At 46.3% G+C, this 17699-nt stretch overlaps 1 protein-coding gene across 4 annotated transcripts in view; it reads left to right on the forward strand.

The window, feature by feature from the left end:
- Nucleotides 1-17699, forward strand: part of LOC126262212 (aryl hydrocarbon receptor nuclear translocator homolog) — a 566087-nt gene that overhangs the window by 373195 nt on the left and 175193 nt on the right. For 2 of the 4 annotated variants that reach the window (XM_049958644.1, XM_049958641.1), the window contains one exon: nucleotides 6902-7059. In XM_049958644.1, the coding sequence (XP_049814601.1) occupies nucleotides 6902-7059 (158 nt within the window). Of the gene's footprint in view, nucleotides 1-6897; nucleotides 7060-17699 lie in introns of all 4 variants that reach the window. The other 2 variants (XM_049958642.1, XM_049958640.1) reach the window with 1 other exon arrangement.

The following is a 17699-nucleotide window of genomic DNA, read 5'->3' on the forward strand; positions in this document are numbered from 1 at the left end:
GATATGAGTGAAGTATTTATGATGGTGGTTGGTATGCCATGAAGTAAGGATTATCCATTCCTGTTGCATTTTATGTCCTCAGTCTACTGTTGTATATCTGCATTGCCTGCCAAAAAAAGTGAGCCCGTAGTAGGGGAGCAGGAAAGGAAATGAAACTTTACGGGGGAAAGGAAATGAAACTTTACGGGTTGAGAGGGTATGTGATGTTCTTTCAGTGATTACAAATTCTAGTTAAATTCACAAAGAACTCGGCAGTACGGGCCGACTTATCAGTATGACGGTACACTCCCTCTGGCTTATATGCAAGCTCTGATTTGGTTGGGAAGGGTAGAGCCGTTGTGTCCCCTCCGGAGGCAAGCTGACCCGCAACAGTTGTAACTGGTCTTTGATGCCCTCTATACAGGCACTGGAAACGAAGTTGACGACCGAATCTGAAGGGGCTGTGAATATGAAGGACGATTGCACAAATTGGTAGTGACTCACACTCAACTTCAGACTCATGAGAATGTAGATCCTACAGAACGTTGAAGAGTGGCACAGTAAATCTAACTGTTTCAGCAGTTTTCATATATTTTAACTAGAACAGTCCTCATATCAAGGAAAAGGTATTCACACTGCAAGCTGCATGATACGAATACGATTTACAGATGTTTGTGACATTTTCCACTAGGTAGTCAAGAACTGTGTACATATGTTGGATCTCTTCCTTCACTGCGTGTGGCAGGTCTCAAATAGCCTGAGATAGCGGTAGCCTCGTCCGTTCTCGTACTCGTGCTCAGCTGAATTCTAGTGCGGCTGCAAGCAGGCCACTTCATTTGGACCATGTCTCCCGCTCTACTGTTCACGAGAGTGAAGTTAGGTTCCACATCATGACTAATAATTCGAACATATCCCTCCACTGTTTCGACACAACAGCGCTCGCCTGTAACCTGCTCTGTCGCAAAGATACGAAGTCATATTGTTTACTTGTATACGACACTCTTAACCGACGTGTCCACGAGCACAGTGACTATCACGTTCCAGCGTATTTTGTGTGTGGCTACGTGTTCCTCGAGCTGTATTGAGCCGCTTGTATCCAGAAACACTTATTACATTAAACCAGGATTTATACGAGAACGTCACCATTGCCCACAGCCGCTGGTCCGAATGGCATTGCCAATATAACTCTGCAATCTATACGGTCTTACGTGGGAGTCAGTGCAACGCATCACGTGGGGTTATGTGAGCATAGACTTGACTATGCAGTCATCACGAAACGACTGTGTGTAAAACGTGACTATGAGAAGCACTAAAGGGTCCACTTCACCTTTTAGGATGCTTTAGGTCCTCCTCCACCAACTGTTAACATGCTACATGGGGCAGTGGTTGGCACACAGGAGTAGGATGCAGGAGGACAGTGGTTCAGATCCTCGTCCGGCCAAGGTTTTCGGCGCTTTCCTTCAATCACGTAAGAAAAATGCCAGGATGGTTCCTTCAAAGTTCGTACAGCCGATATTCTTTCCCAATACCAGTTTCTGTTCCGCCTCTAATGACCTCTACGCCGACGGGACGGCAAACTCTAATCTTCCTTCCGCCTGCTGGTACCCACGTATTTCTTTAGACAGTGCACAGGTATAGCTGTTTCTCTGCTCACAACAGTTTTGCTTGTGTCATGACACTCACAACGGTGGTGCCGCTTTGATCGGTCTCACGACAACCAACTACCCTTATACTATCACATGAACTCGGGGATACCTTGTAGCTATCAGTGAGTAGATTATGTACAGTATGTAGTGATGTAGCACTACAACCTGTTGCTTTTGCCTTCGACAATATCCTTGGATCGCGGTCTATACGCTGACTGCAACAGCTTTTTTTTCTTAATTTATTGTCGCTTAGTGTAAATACTATGTAGCCAGCACCGTATTAAAAAAGGGAACCCTTGTAATAAATATGTGTAAGTACAAATGCAAACAAAGCACATAATAGCTGACAACATAACACAATAAGAAGAAATTAACATTTATGACGAAAAAGTTAAGAGCAGTACTGTTACACTTAGATGTTTTGAAGACATATACAGCGTTATCTATTGGTGATGATCTGGCTTGTGTAAGGTAAAGATAATGATAATGTTAGTTGTGGCATTATCCAATGGTAGTTCTCGGTGTTGTATAGTAACTCCCCGTAGGGATACACAAACAGTTATATATGTGCAAATTGCAATCTCTTAAAAGACTGATCATTCTACGAGTTCTTGCATTGTGTATTGTTGGGAGAAGGGTAACATTAACGGGGAATCCTGTATTTCAACGTGCTTAGTCCCTTGCAGAAAGTTACTTGCTAATCGGGATGCCACTCATACGAAAATCAGTCTCTGATGTTGAACCGCACGAACAAGTTGGGGAGTTTCGACACATATTTTTTTGTAGATGTGACTGGGGATGTTATTCTTGCTGGCGCATGTCTACTATTGTAACCTTGACCTTCAGGGTGTGTGAGTGGCGGTGGAGGGATCGGTTTGCAGATTATTTTACAGGTGACCCCTGTGCCGTCATATTTCTCCTCGTACTCTTCCCATGCGTTATATGCTGTCGCTTTAAGTTGAGGATTGCGTAAGTGTTGTGTCTTTTGCGAGGAGGTCCATGTTTTCATTCTTTGCTGCAATTGTGTCCAAATAAAGTTCACCGAAGTTTCGTACTGCTGTAAGCCATCTTCTGCAACAGATTCTCGCCGATAGCCGAGATTCAAATGGTCCAAATGGCTCTGAGCACTATGGGACCTAACATCTTTGGTCATCAGTCCCCTAGAACTTAGAACTACTTAAACCTAACTAACCTAAGGACATCACACAACACCCAGTCATAACGAGGCAGAGAAAATCCCTGACCGCGTCGGGAATCGAACCCGGGAACCCGGGCGCGGGAAGCGAGAACGCTACCGCACGACCACGAGCTGCGGACAGCCGAGATTCAATAGAGCCGTTGCGTGTGCAGCTGAAATACAGCGTCGGTGACTGACCTCTGCCAGAAACTTCATGCAGGTATGTCGCAGAAAGCGACAATCGATAAGGAAATGTCGTTCTTCCCCAGCAGGGTTTTTCCTTTTTTTCGTGTTATTATTTCAGTTCCTCAAGAGGAGTGATGGACTGGCAACGGATAAAATTGCTCTGCAGTCGAAGGTTTATACATGTTTAGCAACGTTTTAATTGTACGGGGTGTTCGGAAATTTCCTTACAAACTTCTAGGACTTGTAGAGGAGTGAATAGATAATATTTTGAATTGGGACCCATGCCCGGAAAGTACCGTTTCCATGCTACAACCATTTGAAAACATCTTAGGAATGTGATCACTTTGTAAGCAGTTGAATAGGCGTGGCTCACTACACCAGTTGTTTCATAATTCCATTCATTACTATCAGAGGAATTGCTCGTGTTCTCTTCCACGTGATGCAGTACGGCCTCTTCCAATTCGGCTGTGCGGCGTTTCTTTGGACCACCACAGTCACGCTTGCTGACGGTGAAGCTACCCTTACTCGCAGCCGCTGCATAATTGCGGCGATAAGGGCATGCGATGGAGTCGGACGATGTGGCGAACGATCTCCATAAAGGCGACGAGCAGCTCTTCCATTACCGTGAGCATCGCCATTCAGAAGGATCATATTGGTATATTGTGCAGTCGTGTAAAGCCAGTTGCTATATTCACTGACACGTGAATGAGGCTCAAACAATGTCAGAGAGATAGGATAGACGCTCAATGACATCGGCCGATCCGATGTAACCACCCCCCGTCATGGCTACCGTGTTGCTTACCTCCTTAGCAATCATGTTTTCAAACAGTACTTTTCAGGACATGGGAGCCTATTCAATATACACTCCTGGAAATGGAAAAAAGAACACATTGACACCGGTGTGTCAGACCCACCATACTTGCTCCGGACACTGCGAGAGGGCTGTACAAGCAATGATCACACGCACGGTGCAGCGGACACACCAGGAACCGCGGTGTTGGCCGTCGAATGGCGCTAGCTGCGCAGCATTTGTGCATCGCCGCCGTCAGTGTCAGCCAGTTTGCCGTGGCATACGGAGCTCCATCGCAGTCTTTAACACTGGTAGCATGCCGCGACAGCGTGGACGTGAACCGTATGTGCAGTTGACGGACTTTGAGCGAGGGCGTATAGTGGGCATGCGGGAGGCCGGGTGGACGTACCGCCGAATTGCTCAACACGTGGGGCGTGAGGTCTCCACAGTACATCGATGTTGTCGCCAGTGGTCGACGGAAGGTGCACGTGCCCGTCGACCTGGGACCGGACCGCAGCGACGCACGGATGCACGCCAAGACCGTAGGATCCTACGCAGTGCCGTAGGGGACCGCACCGCCACTTCCCAGCAAATTAGGGACACTGTTGCTCCTGGGGTATCGGCGAGGACCATTCGCAACCGTCTCCATGAAGCTGGGCTACGGTCCCGCACACCGTTAGGCCGTCTTCCGCTCACGCCCCAACATCGTGCAGCCCGCCTCCAGGGGTGTCGCGACAGGCGTGAATGGAGGGACGAATGGAGACGTGTCGTCTTCAGCGATGAGAGTCGCTTCTGCCTTGGTGCCAATGATGGTCGTATGCGTGTTTGGCGCCGTGCAGGTGAGCGCCACAATCAGGACTGCATACGACCGAGGCACACAGGGCCAACACCCGGCATCATGGTGTGGGGAGCGATCTCCTACACTAGCCTTACACCACTGGTGATCGTCGAGGGGACACTGAATAGTGCACGGTACATCCAAACCGTCATCGAACCCATCGTTCTACCATTCCTAGACCGGCAAGGGAACTTGCTGTTCCAACAGGACAATGCACGTCCGCATGTATCCCGTGCCACCCAACGTGCTCTAGAAGGTGTAAGTCAACTACCCTGGCCAGCAAGATCTCCGGATCTGTCCCCCATTGAGCATGTTTGGGACTTGATGAAGCGTCGTCTCACGCGGTCTGCACGTCCAGCACGAACGCTGGTCCAACTGAGGCGCCAGGTGGAAATGGCATGGCAAGCCGTTCCACAGGACTACATCCAGCATCTCTACGATCGTCTCCATGGGAGAATAGCAGCCTGCATTGCTGCGAAAGGTGGATATACACTGTACTAGTGCCGACATTGTGCATGCTCTGTTGCCTGTGTCTATGTGCCTGTGGTTCTGTCAGTGTGATCATGTGATGTATCTGACCCCAGGAATGTGTCAATAAAGTTTCCCCTTCCTGGGACAATGAATTCACGGTGTTCTTATTTCAATTTCCAGGAGTTTATTATGCACTCACTTCCTTCTACAAGTCTTAGAAGTTTTTGAAGTTAATTTCCGAACACGTTGTATAAAATTGATGAAGTAAATGTGTAGCGTTGTTGACAAGGGCTGGAAGAAAGGCTGTATCTCGAGACGGACTTTATCGTTGGGTGGTGGCAGCTGGTTGGATACGGATCGGAGAGGACGGATAAGGTGTGGAGGTGACATCGGAGATGGGGAGGAGATATAGTGGCGCAGCAGCGTACCTGGATCGGTGATTAGTGAGTGGGATAACAGGTGTTGGGACAGGATTTCCTGATTAGTGTTTTGAGTCCGAAGGTGCCCCAAGAAGAGAAGAAAGTGTGAAAATAGATGAACTGCTGTAGGATGCGAGTTGGGCAAGGAAGGAGGATGCGGAAGGCGAAATGGAATGCATGCCTTCCCAGAATTTAAAGAAATTAGCAGAGGCAGAGGTCCAGCAACATTGGCGGAAGTTAGAATGGCGCAGATGAGGGATTTATAGGTAAGGATGATAGTAGAACTATGTAGACTCCAGATGCTGCCAGTTAGTAGTTTTTGTCAGTTTTGGGCTTTGTTTTGGTTGGTATGAAGGTGTGCATTCAGTGGAGGGTAGCCCTCAATACTTAATTGTGTTAGTGAGCGAAATTGGTTGGCTATGGATGGAGAGGTGGAAATCTGAACGACAGAATCGCCGAGTGTTGGACCAAAGATGGTATCTTGGCGTTTCATTGGATTTACCTGTAGTTACCACTTATTACACCACTCGATCAGGAGTGACGTTGGAGGGAGGCATGGGAGAGTTGGAGGGTGTGATGAGTAAATATGTAGGCGGGTTTGTCAGCTTATTGCATGAGAAGATGGAGAGGGGTGGAGGGTTTGGAAATGTACAGGAGGGCGTCAAGACAGAGCCTTGTGGCTCACCAGCAATAGGATGAAAAATTCGGCGGCTGGTATGGGTGATAGTGAGGCGGCGGAAAAGAAAGCTATAGGGTTAACTGAGAGTGCGTAGGCTTGTAGCTTGAACAGCAATGCAATAACCAATCAAAATCTTTGGATTTCTATCTATATCCGGATCCCGCTCCAGTTACTGCCGGGTCTGGGTGATGACGAGTCCTGTCCATGTGGCTCGGTCCTCTCACCACTTTTCTTCCTACACTTGCTGCCAGATCACACCTCTCCTTTCCACAGATATTCTCACTCCCATTTTCCATCGTGTTCTTAGGTGCCCTCTAGGTCTTTTCCCGTCCATCTTTAGTTGTTCCATAATTTTGGGGAGTCTCTGCCTATGCATCCTCTTAACATGCCCATACCAGCTTAATCTCTTTTTTTCAATTTCTTCTCTCATACTTTCTTTTTTAAGGTCCTTTCTAATCTCTACATTCCTTGGATTTCGAGACAGCCAAATATGGCGGATTTTCGTTTATTTTGTTGTCAGATAAGATGGGTGAGGTAAAGAAAAGTGTCATCGATGGAACGCGGCAAGTTTCAAATCGTGTAGCTTTTGGTGTAGTAGTAAAAGTAAACGAGGTATAAAAAACTGACCCGATTTATAGCTAATTGTTTGTGTTGCTGTTTTTTGTTTGTTGAGTTACTGCGTTTACCGCGTGCGTCTTGTTGCCGTTCTACTGCAGGGAGAATCACTGCGAGATTGAGCGCCGTCGGCGGAACAAGATGACAGCGTACATCACGGAGCTGTCGGACATGGTGCCCACGTGCTCGGCGCTGGCGCGCAAGCCCGACAAGCTCACCATCCTGCGCATGGCCGTCGCCCACATGAAGGCGCTGCGCGGTAAGTACTCGCTCTGCCCTGCACTGCCGCGCTCTCCACTCCGGCCTCTGAAGCGGAGGAGGGCACTTTGACCAGGCTACAGCTTAAGCCGCCTTCACACGGGAAGTGGTATTCAGCATACGGCGCGCTGCCGTGGTCCCCACCACGCTGCTGCACACTCACTAGTTCATACGGTACGTGTACCGCGACGTGACCAATGCGACCGCAGCGCGCTCTAGCGGCCACAGGCCCAGCACGCGAACTACACACACATTCTTGAAGTGGAGAAGCGGAAACTAGTTTTTCATTTTCTATAAGACACGCGATACAGTCTTCGCGCGACGTTCTTTATTGTGGTTATTGATAGTTTTATCTGTACACAGGAACTGTTCTGCTTTAAATCCGTATGTCTATATATATATAATTCTCTCCATATTCGAGCAGCGGTGATGTTTTTTATGTACTTAAAACTAGAAGTAACCTGTACGTGGCGTTGTTTCATTTCGTCTGTCTACGTTCGAATGCGCGTTCGGAATACATGAAATGCTTTGTATTGCTCAATAGTTCAGGGAGACTCCACAACGTCCGTTTTCCACTCTCTGACGTCAGATACTCGTCAGGTTTCTCGCTGACATTCGAATTCACAGCCCGTTTGAGATTGGCCTTAGACGGTGAATCAGCGACTACAAGTGCCTGCTGACGTTTAACATCCACACGAGCCACCGAGTGGGTTGTGGAACACAAATTCCGTTATTAAGCTGCCAACTAGCAAAGTTTTTACACAGACATATATAATCTGCAAACCACTGAACTACTTACGAGGTGTGGCTAGAAAAAAACCGGACTAGTACTGGTGAAACAATAAAACGAATGCAATAAGGCTGAAAGTCGCGTGGCCTGTCACGTGACTCTCGCTCCGCCTACTGCTCGAGTTTCATCTGCCTCCTGCACCCAGTCTGCCCGTGGCGTCTGTTTTAAGTAGTTGACGTTTTGTCTGTGCGTCGGAAAATGTTGAGTGTACAGAAAGAACAGCGTGTTAACATCAAATTTTGTTTCAAACTAGGAAAATCTGCAAGTGAAACGTTTGTAATGTTACAACAAGTGTACGGCGATGATTGTTTATCGCGAACACAAGTGTTTGAGTGGTTTAAACGATTTAAAGATGGCCGCGAAGACACCAGTGATGACACTCGCACTGGCAGACCATTGTCAGCAAAAACTGATGCAAACATTGAAAAAATCGGTAAACTTGTTCGACAAGATCGCCGTTTAACAATCAGAGCAGTGTCTGAGTTAACAGGAGTTGACAAGGAAAGTGTTAGGCAGATTCTTCATGAAAGTTTCAACATAAACAAAGTGTGTTCAAAAATGGTTCCAAAGTGTCTCACAACTGAACAGAAGGAACGCCGAAGAATGATTTGTTCTGACATCCTGGAAAACATTGAAAGTGATCCCACCTTCTTACAAAATGTTATTACTTGCGATGAATCGTGTTTTTTTACTTACGATCCCGAAACTAAACGCCAGTCGATGCATTGGAAAACTCCTGGTTCTCCACGACAAAAAAAAAGCACGAATGTCAAAATCGAAATTCAAGGCAATGATGATTGTTTTTTTTTTTTTTTACATCAAAGGGATTGTGCACATTGATTGGGTACCAGAGGGACAAACAGTGAATCAGCATTACTACATTAGCGTCCTGGCTACCCTACGTGAGCGAGTACGGAGAAAACGGAACGATTTGTGGAGAAAAAAGTCATGGATCCTTCACCAAGACAATGCCCCAGCTCACAGTGCGTTGTCAGTGAAGACGTTTTTGGCAAAACACAACATTCCCATCTTAGATCATCCACCCTACTCACCTGATTTGGCCCCCTGTGACTTTTTTCTTTTCCCTAAAGTCAAGTCAGCTTTGAAAGGAACTAGATTTGAGACTGTTGAAGCAGTAAAAGAAAAAGCGACGGAAGTAATATATGGACTTACCGAAAATGATCTGCAGCATTGCTATGAACAGTGGAAAATTCGTATGGAGCGGTGTAGAGACCGAGGAGGAGAGTACATTGAAGGAGATAACATGAAATTGTAAATAATTGTAAATAAATGTTTTTTCCAGCATCAGTCCGGTTTTTTTCTAGCCGCACCTCGTATCAGAGGGCGCTGCCATCACATCACTTGTTAGGTTTCCACTATTCCATTTGGTGTGTGGGGCACGGGAATAGTGACTGCATAACTACTTCTGTGCGCATTGTAATTAGTTCCTGCTGATAGTCGAGCACCCGAAGCTACATCGTAGTCGGGAGTCACGGTATACCTAAGTACTATTTCACTCACCTTTGCGGCAGACAGTGACAGCTGACAATTGACTACTGTTGTCAGGCAAAGCAACGAACCAGTTGTCACAGGAACTACTCGACAATCAGTTATCGTGATGTTACCGACTCGCTGTAGCAGGTGCTGAAATCTGGCAGTCATGCTGCGACTATCGTTAAATACCATGCACATCATATCCTATTTCAGTTACAAGGTCAAAGAAAAGTTTTTATGATAACGATGAGGAGCAATTGTTAGAGTGTGGAGTCATCATGTTCTGTATAGTTAGTAATATAATAATTTCAGATATGTACTTGCCAAGGATAGTGTTTTGGAGAGTTTAGGAAGCGCTGTTGGAGCTTGTTAGCATATCGATAATCTCCCCTTCCAACAGAAAAGTTAGTGCCATATTGCAGTCCATGTTGTAAACTCCCGTGCGTCTTCCTTTCACAGAGACTAATACCAGACTGAGCTCTGTTGCTGCTATGTTGAGCAGTTTCAACGAAATATGTAGGCAATAAACTGTCGGCAGCTACAGCTGGTGCACACTTCCAGCTGCAACGACTAGAAGTAGCAGCGAAATTGTTCCTTTCTTCGCTTTCGTATAACAGATACTGTGTGGTGTTCTGTAACAATGGGTAGGCAATATTCTTTTAAAGGACTGAAAGAATGTGCATTATTAACCTGAGAACTTATATTTTCCTTCTATGCAAGCTGTAAATTAAAGTTCCCCGCCGCCATTATCGACACTTCGTCTAAATACCGTTCAGGCGTAACGTTCAGCATAGTACCTCAATACGTCACCGACTGTCTATTTTTGATATCAGATAACTAACACTGATACATCAGTTCACGAAATTTGTCGAAGTTAAATTGAGAAACACACTTTGTCAGTGTAATGCATGAAACTTCTCTCTATATATAAATTGAAGTTCCCTGCTCGCTTCGGTTTGTATGTAGGGGCTGATTTTAGGAACTACTCTATGTTGATCCAGTATCAACATGTCCATCATGCAGGGCAGCCTATGTGGCAGGGGCTACGAAAAAACACGTTTCTGCCTGTATCTCAGCTCCTGTATGAGCTGGGAAGCTATAAACCCCACAGTGTTGCTGCTCATGGGGGCTGCTGTGTCTGTTCCAGTATAAATTTAAGTGCTAGGAAGTCCTCCCTCAAAGTGTTTGTCTTGAGTGCGGTCTTGTGCGAGAGTGAAATGTAGATGATAAAACAGTCGAAACAATAAGAGAATTCAAGCTTTTGAAGTGTGGTGTTACAAAAGAATGCTGGAGATTGGATGGGTAGATCAGATAAGTAATGAAGAGATATAGTATCAAACCAGAGATAAAAGAGCTTAGTAGTACAATTTGAATGGGAAAGAATAGTTTGGAGAGCTCCATTAAGGAAGTATAAGAGTACAACTATAAAAACAACATACTACTTCCTGATTGCTGTTGTGAAAATGAGTGCTGAACAGTTTTGATTGGTGTTGTGAGAATGAGGGCTGAACGGTTGTGTATGAAGCTTTCAAGTAGTCTACGATTTATCTACTTTATATCATTCCGAAGTCTTAGTCCCTTCTCGACAGTGACCACATGCCCTCATATGGTTGGATACCTAGATTTGTTGATTATCGGTGGCAATGGTATTTGAACCAAGTCTGCAGATGTCGAATGCAATGTATTATTGTATGAATAACGTGATGAACAATGTTAAAAGTTTCTATATTGTCTTTTGCCTTTCACTTGGCGTTTTCAGGGTATATAAAATCAAATGGAACATCATGTATTTATCCACATAGATGTTGTAATTGAAAAACTACTTCTGCATGATTGTGGACAATAAAAATCGAAATTAGTAGCAATAATAAAGATTTTTGTAGCAGCTGATTGTGTGAAACACGATTTTCGCCAAAAATCTGCTAATTGTGGGGCACCAACTACTGAAAATATAAATAACATTTACAAGATGGCCTATGCTGGTAACAAAGAGGTCATAAGGTTGAACCGTGTGGCTCTCTTGAGGAAAGTCGTTCGTAAAAACTTGTTATCGTGAAGTTACTAGTACATGTGTATTGGTATCATGTCATTTTTCCCCAGAGATGGGCACCAAATCCAAGAGCTTGTAACGTCATTGATAATGGCCACAGAAGCCTATGTTCTTGTTGTATTATGTTTTTCAGGTTACTGTAGAACCACTCCATTTCCATGTCTGAAGAGGCTGAACAGAATAATATGCCATCTGCAACACAACGTAATTTAATTTCCTGAATTTAAAGTAACACTATGCATCGTTATTTTTTCGTTAGATATCTTTTTTATTTGATTAGGCACTCTTTCACTTGAGCAAATTATGTCTACGCTGATGATACATTTTCACTTGTCACTAATGAAGAATGAAAAATATATTAAAAGAAGAACAGTATTCTTTCCCTTAATTTGTGACAGTCCTGTCACGGTCGCCAAATCTTATATTAAATATCTACTTTTCCATTCTTTTTTTGCTTTCATCTGTTACAATGGCTGTTGGTAATTATTTCAACACATAATAGTATTGAATGACTGGTTGTACCTGACATAAGGTAGGCAACGCAAATATGCACTACAAGATTTGCGTCCAGTCTACAAGACTCTAGAAAAACACGCTGATCTTACATGCTATGAAGGCCCAAGGGATGTCGACCAACTGCGTTGTTATTCTCTGCCATTCGGCGTCATAGGGATGCGAAATGAAGGGCCTTGTGGACAGCGCACTGCCCTCCCTGCCGTTTTGCCAACTTTCCGGATCTTGCAGCCACTATCTCTCCTCAAGTAGCTCCTCAATTGGCTTTACAATGCTGAGTACACCCCATACCTGCCCTCTCACCATGGAAAAATCCTCGGCAGTAACAGGATTGAACCCATGTCCTCTGCACGGCAGCCATATACGCTGATCACTCATCTACGGAGGCGGACTGAGACTCGAGAAGAAATGGTGTTGTTTGTAACAGATTTACTATAACATATGGCGAATGTTAAAATATTCGCTTTGCCTAAATTATTTCAAGTATAACTAATCATTCATTTTATTACGAGGTGAAACGTATGAGTAGCATGTAGCCAAGCAGCCCAAATAAAAAAAGAGTGGAAGGAATGAGATGCATGTACAGATGACAATTATTGAACTATATGAAAAAAACTGAAATTAGTTATAAACTACGGCGTGCACATATTTTAGTCACCATCTGAACGTCGCTACCTATATTCAGATATAGGTTATGACATGTTCGATATGTCTGCCTTCATTGGCGATGATGTGGCGCAGACGAATAACGAAATTCTGCATGACCCGCTGAAGTGCTGCCGGTGATATCCTGAATAGCTGTTTTCAGCTCAGCAATGGCTTTGGGGTTATTGCTGTACACCTTGTCTTTAATATAGCCCCACAAAAAGGTGTCGCATATGTTCAGATCTGAAGAATATGGCGGCCAATCGAGGCCCATGCCAGTGGCCTCTGGGTACCCCAGAGCCAGAGAGTTATCCTCCATGACACCAAGCGTTATTCTGCTTCGATGGGGTTGAGCTCCGTCTTGTATGAACGACAGCCTGTCGAAGTCAGGGTCACTTTGGATAATGGGGTAAAATCATCTCCCAATACCTTCACGTACCGTTAGGTACTCAACGTGGCATCAAGGAATATCGCACCGATTATTCCGATCGAAATGCGGATTCTCAGTCCCCCCAATGCACCAGTTTTGCTTATTGACGACCCCGCCCAAATACAGTAATGGTCATTAAAATTGCTACACCAAGAAGAAATGCAGATGATAAACGGGTATTCATTGCACAAATATATTACACTAGAACTGACATGTGATTACATTTTCACGCAATTGGGTGCATAGATCCTGAGAAATCAGTACCCAGAACAACCACCTCTGGCCGTAATAACGGCCTTGATACGCCTGGGCATTGAGTCAAACAGAGTTTGGATGGCGTGTACAGATACAGCTACCCATGCAGCTTCAACACGATACCACAGTTCATCAAGAGTCGTGACTGGCTTATTGTGACGAGCAAGTTGCTCGGCCACATTGACTAGACGTTTTCAATTGGTGAGAGATCTGGAGAATGTGCTGGCCAGGACAACGGTCGAACATTTTCTCTATCCAGAAAGGCCCGTACAGGACCTGCAACATGCAGTCGTGCATTATCCTGCTGAAACGTAGGGTTTCGCAGGGATCGAATGAAGGGTAGAGCCACGGGTCGTAACACATCTGAAATGTAACGTCCACTGTTCAAAGTGCCGTCAATGGGAACAAGAGGTGACCGAGACGTGTAACCAATGGCACCCCATACCATCACGCCGGGTGATACGCCAGTATGGCGATGTCGAATACACGCTTCCAATGTGGGTTCACCGCGATGTCGCCAAACACGGATGCGACCATCACGATGCTGTAAACAGAACCTGGATTCATCCGAAAAAATGACGTTTTGCCATTCGTGCACCCAGGTTCGTCGTTGAGTACACCATCGCTGGCGCTGCTGTCTGTGATGCAGCGTCAAGGATAACCGCAGCCATAATCTCCGAGCTGATAGTCCATGCTGCTGCAAACGTCGTCGAACTGGTCGTGCAGATGGTTGTTGTCTTGCAAACGTCACCATCTGTTGACTCAGGGATCGAGACGTGGCTGCACGATCCGTTACAGCCATGCGGATAAGATGCCTGTCATCTCGACTGCTAGTGGTACGAGGCCGTTGGGATCAAGCACGGCGTTCCGTATTACCCTCCTGAACCCACCGATTCCATATTCTGCTCACAGTCATTGGATCTCGACCAACGCGGGCAGCAATGTCGCGATAAGATAAACCGCAATCGCGATAGGCTACAATCCGACCTTTATCAAAGTCGGAAACGTGATGGTACGCATTTCTCCTCCTTACACGAGGCATCAAAACAACGTTTCACCAGGCAACGCCGGTTAACTGCTGTTTGTATATGAGAAATCGGTTGGAAACTTTCCTCGTGTGAGCACGTTGTAGGTGTCGCCATTGGCGCCAACCTTGTGTGAATGCTCTGAAAAGCTAATCATTTGCATATGACAGCATCTTCTTTCTGTCGGTTAAATTTCGCGTCTGTAGCACGTCATCTTCGTGGTGTAACAATTTTAATGGCCAGTAGTGTAAAAGTGGGTTTCGTCGCTAAACCAAACCGTGCATGCGTATACCAATTCCCATCGTGCCCCGCGGCCAGCCGTGCAATTTGAACGTCCTGACGCGGACCGTTCAGAATTTGTAACTATTTTATTTCATATAGTTCAATAATTGGCAGCCTGTAAGAACGTCACATTAAGCAACGTGCAGTTTTGATATTCGCGAGTAACTTCTACGGGCGAAAGTCGGGCTAGATAGCAGAAAATTTGGCTGAAGACAGGAGCGGTGCCTGGGGGGAGGAGAGGCCGTGGGAACGGCGAGGGTCCGGTGGCGAGTGCGTGCCGCCGCGAGGAAAGTTGGCAGCGGACGCGCCGCCGTGGCCGTGGCGTTGCGACGCTCGTCACGTCGGCGCGCACAAAGGGCGACGCTGCCAACTCTGCGTGCCGCGCCGATGCGCCACTCACAAACCACTTGTTGGCGGCCACGTGTCTTCGCGGCCGCGCATTCCGCCTCGCGTGACGCCTCGCCGTCGTGTCACGTCTAGCACGAGACGCGCTCTGTTTGGAAGCTTTCATTTATTTCTTACGTCTAAACGAGCCGCTCTACTGTGGCTAATGTGTACTGCTGGCCGGTAAAACTGCTGCACCACGAAGACCTCACCTTGGCGTGAAGTGTACTTCGAGATCGCGTATGCAAACGACTGGCATTTGTACGCGGCTGTTAAAAGTAGACACAGGTAAAGCCATATACATTGGTGTCCAAAATTAAAACGACAAACCGCTATTTCCCCGTCCTGTGTCTAAATCACTATGTAATCATACAAACTGTCAACAGATGTCCGTAAGATTGTGTTCTGCACGAAAGAAGTCATTCTGGTGAACTGACAACAACGCCGACGATTATGTCAGAGCACCTATCAAACGGGGTAATGTTTGCCGGGTAATCTCACATTCACAGTCGCTGTGTATGCAATCACAGATGTTGCAGTTTGGCACAGAGAAGACGCCTACCAGTCACTCTGCTGTGGAGGACCAGAGGAAGAATAGAAGCAGGACAGTCGCAAACTGATGTGGCCCGGTGCTTAATGTGAATCATTCTGTTGTTTCTCGGATCTGGCGAAGTTTATACAGATCGAAAGTGTATCCCGAAGACCAGGGCAGGGCCTACCATCTGTGACATCAGAAAGAGAGGATCGTTATTTGGCTGTAAAGCGACGACGGTACCGCCTTAGTATTGCACGGCAACTGTCATCCGACATCGCAACATCCACTAAGTACACTAATGGCCATTAAAATTGCTACACCACGAAGATGACGTGCTACAGACGCGAAATTTAACCGACAGGAAGAAATGCTGTGATATGCAAATGATTAGCTTTTCAGAGCATTCACACAAGGTTGGCGCCGGTGGCGACACCCACAACGTGCTGACAAGAGGAAAGTTTCCAACCGATTCCTCATACACAAACAGCAGTTGAACGGCGTTGCCTGGTGAAACGTTGTTGTGATGCCTCGTGTAAGGAGGAGAAATGCGTACCATCACGTATCCGACTTTGATGAAGGTCGGATTGTAGTCTATTGCGATTGCGGTTTATCGTATCGCGACATTACTGATCGCGTTGGTCAAGATCCAATGACTGTTAGCAGAATATGGAATCGGTGGGTTCAGGAGGGTAATACGGAACGCCTTGCTGGATCCCAACGGCCTCGTATCACAACCAGTCGATATGACAGGCATCTTATCCGCATGGCTGTAACGGATCGTGCAGCCACGTCTCGATCCCTGAGTCAACAGATGGGGACTTTTGCAAGACAACAATCATCTGCATGAACTGTTCGACGACGTTTGCAGCAGCATGGACTATCAGCTCGGAGACCATGGCTGAGTTACCGTTGACGCTGCATCACAGACAGGAGCGCCTGCGATGGTGTACTCAACGACGAACCTGGGTGCACGAATGGCAAAACGTCATTTTTTCGGATGAATCTAGGTTCTGTTTACAGCGTCATGATGGTCGCATCCGTGTTTGGCGATATCGCGGTGAACGCACATTGGAAGCGTGTATTGGTCATCGCCATACTGGCGTATCACCCGGCGTGATGGTATGGGGTGCCATTGGTTACACGTCTCGGTCACCTCTTGTTCGCACTGATGGCACTTTGAACAGTGGACGTTACGACCTGTGCTCTACCCTTCATTCGATCCCTGCGAAACCCTACATTTCAGCAGGATGATGCACGACCGCATGTTGCAGGTCCTGTACGGGCCTTTCTGGATACAGAAAATGTTCGACTGCTGCCCTGGCCAGCACATTCTCCAGATCTCTCAGCAATTGAAAACATCTGGTCAATGGTGGCCGAGCAACTGGCTCGTCACAATACGCCAGTCACTACTCTTGATGAACTGTGATATCGTGTGGAAGCTGCATGGGCAGCTGTACCTGAACGCGCCATCCAAGCTCTGTTTGACTCAATGCCCAGGCGTATCAAGGCCGTTATTACGACCAGAGGTGATTGTTCTGGGTACTGATTTCTCAGGATCTATGCGTCCAAATTGCGTGAAAATGTAATCACATGTCAATTCTAGTGTAATATATTTGTGCAATGAATGCCCGTTTATCATCTGCATTTCTTATTGGTGTAGCAATTTTAATGGCCAGTAGTGTATGTTGCATCGAGTCAGAACGGTGTGCAGAATACTTCGGCAGAGTGGCCTTTACTGTCGGAGACCTACTGTATGTGTACCTCTGATGCATGTTCACAGAAAGGAATGTCTAGAGTGGACTCGTTAACATCCCACCTGGACGGTTGAATAGCGGGCCAATTTTCTTTTCAGGGATCAGTCCCGATTTTGTCTGGAGAGTGATTGTCGACGTATTCGCTTATGGAGGGAACGCGGAACACTATTGCGAAACCCAGACATTGTGGAAAGGGACCACTATCGAGGAGGATCCCTAATGGTCTGAGCAGGGATTTTGTTGACTACTCGAACACTTCTTCATGAAATGGTTCTGGTGAATCGGCAAGGTGTATGTGGAGCTGTCAGGTATCGTGGCGAGACCTTGGAACCTCATGTGAGGTTGTTTCGAGGTGCTGTTGGCCAACATTTAGTTTTGGTGGACGATAATGTTCGACCTTATAGACAGGGGCGGTTGATGTTTTCTTGGAAACGGAAGATTTGCACTCTTTGCGTGGCCTGCTTGCTCCCCCGATTTGAATCCC

The sequence above is a fragment of the Schistocerca nitens genome, chromosome 6, assembly GCF_023898315.1.
Source record: "Schistocerca nitens isolate TAMUIC-IGC-003100 chromosome 6, iqSchNite1.1, whole genome shotgun sequence".
In the NCBI taxonomy this organism is placed as follows: Eukaryota; Metazoa; Arthropoda; class Insecta; order Orthoptera; family Acrididae; genus Schistocerca; species Schistocerca nitens.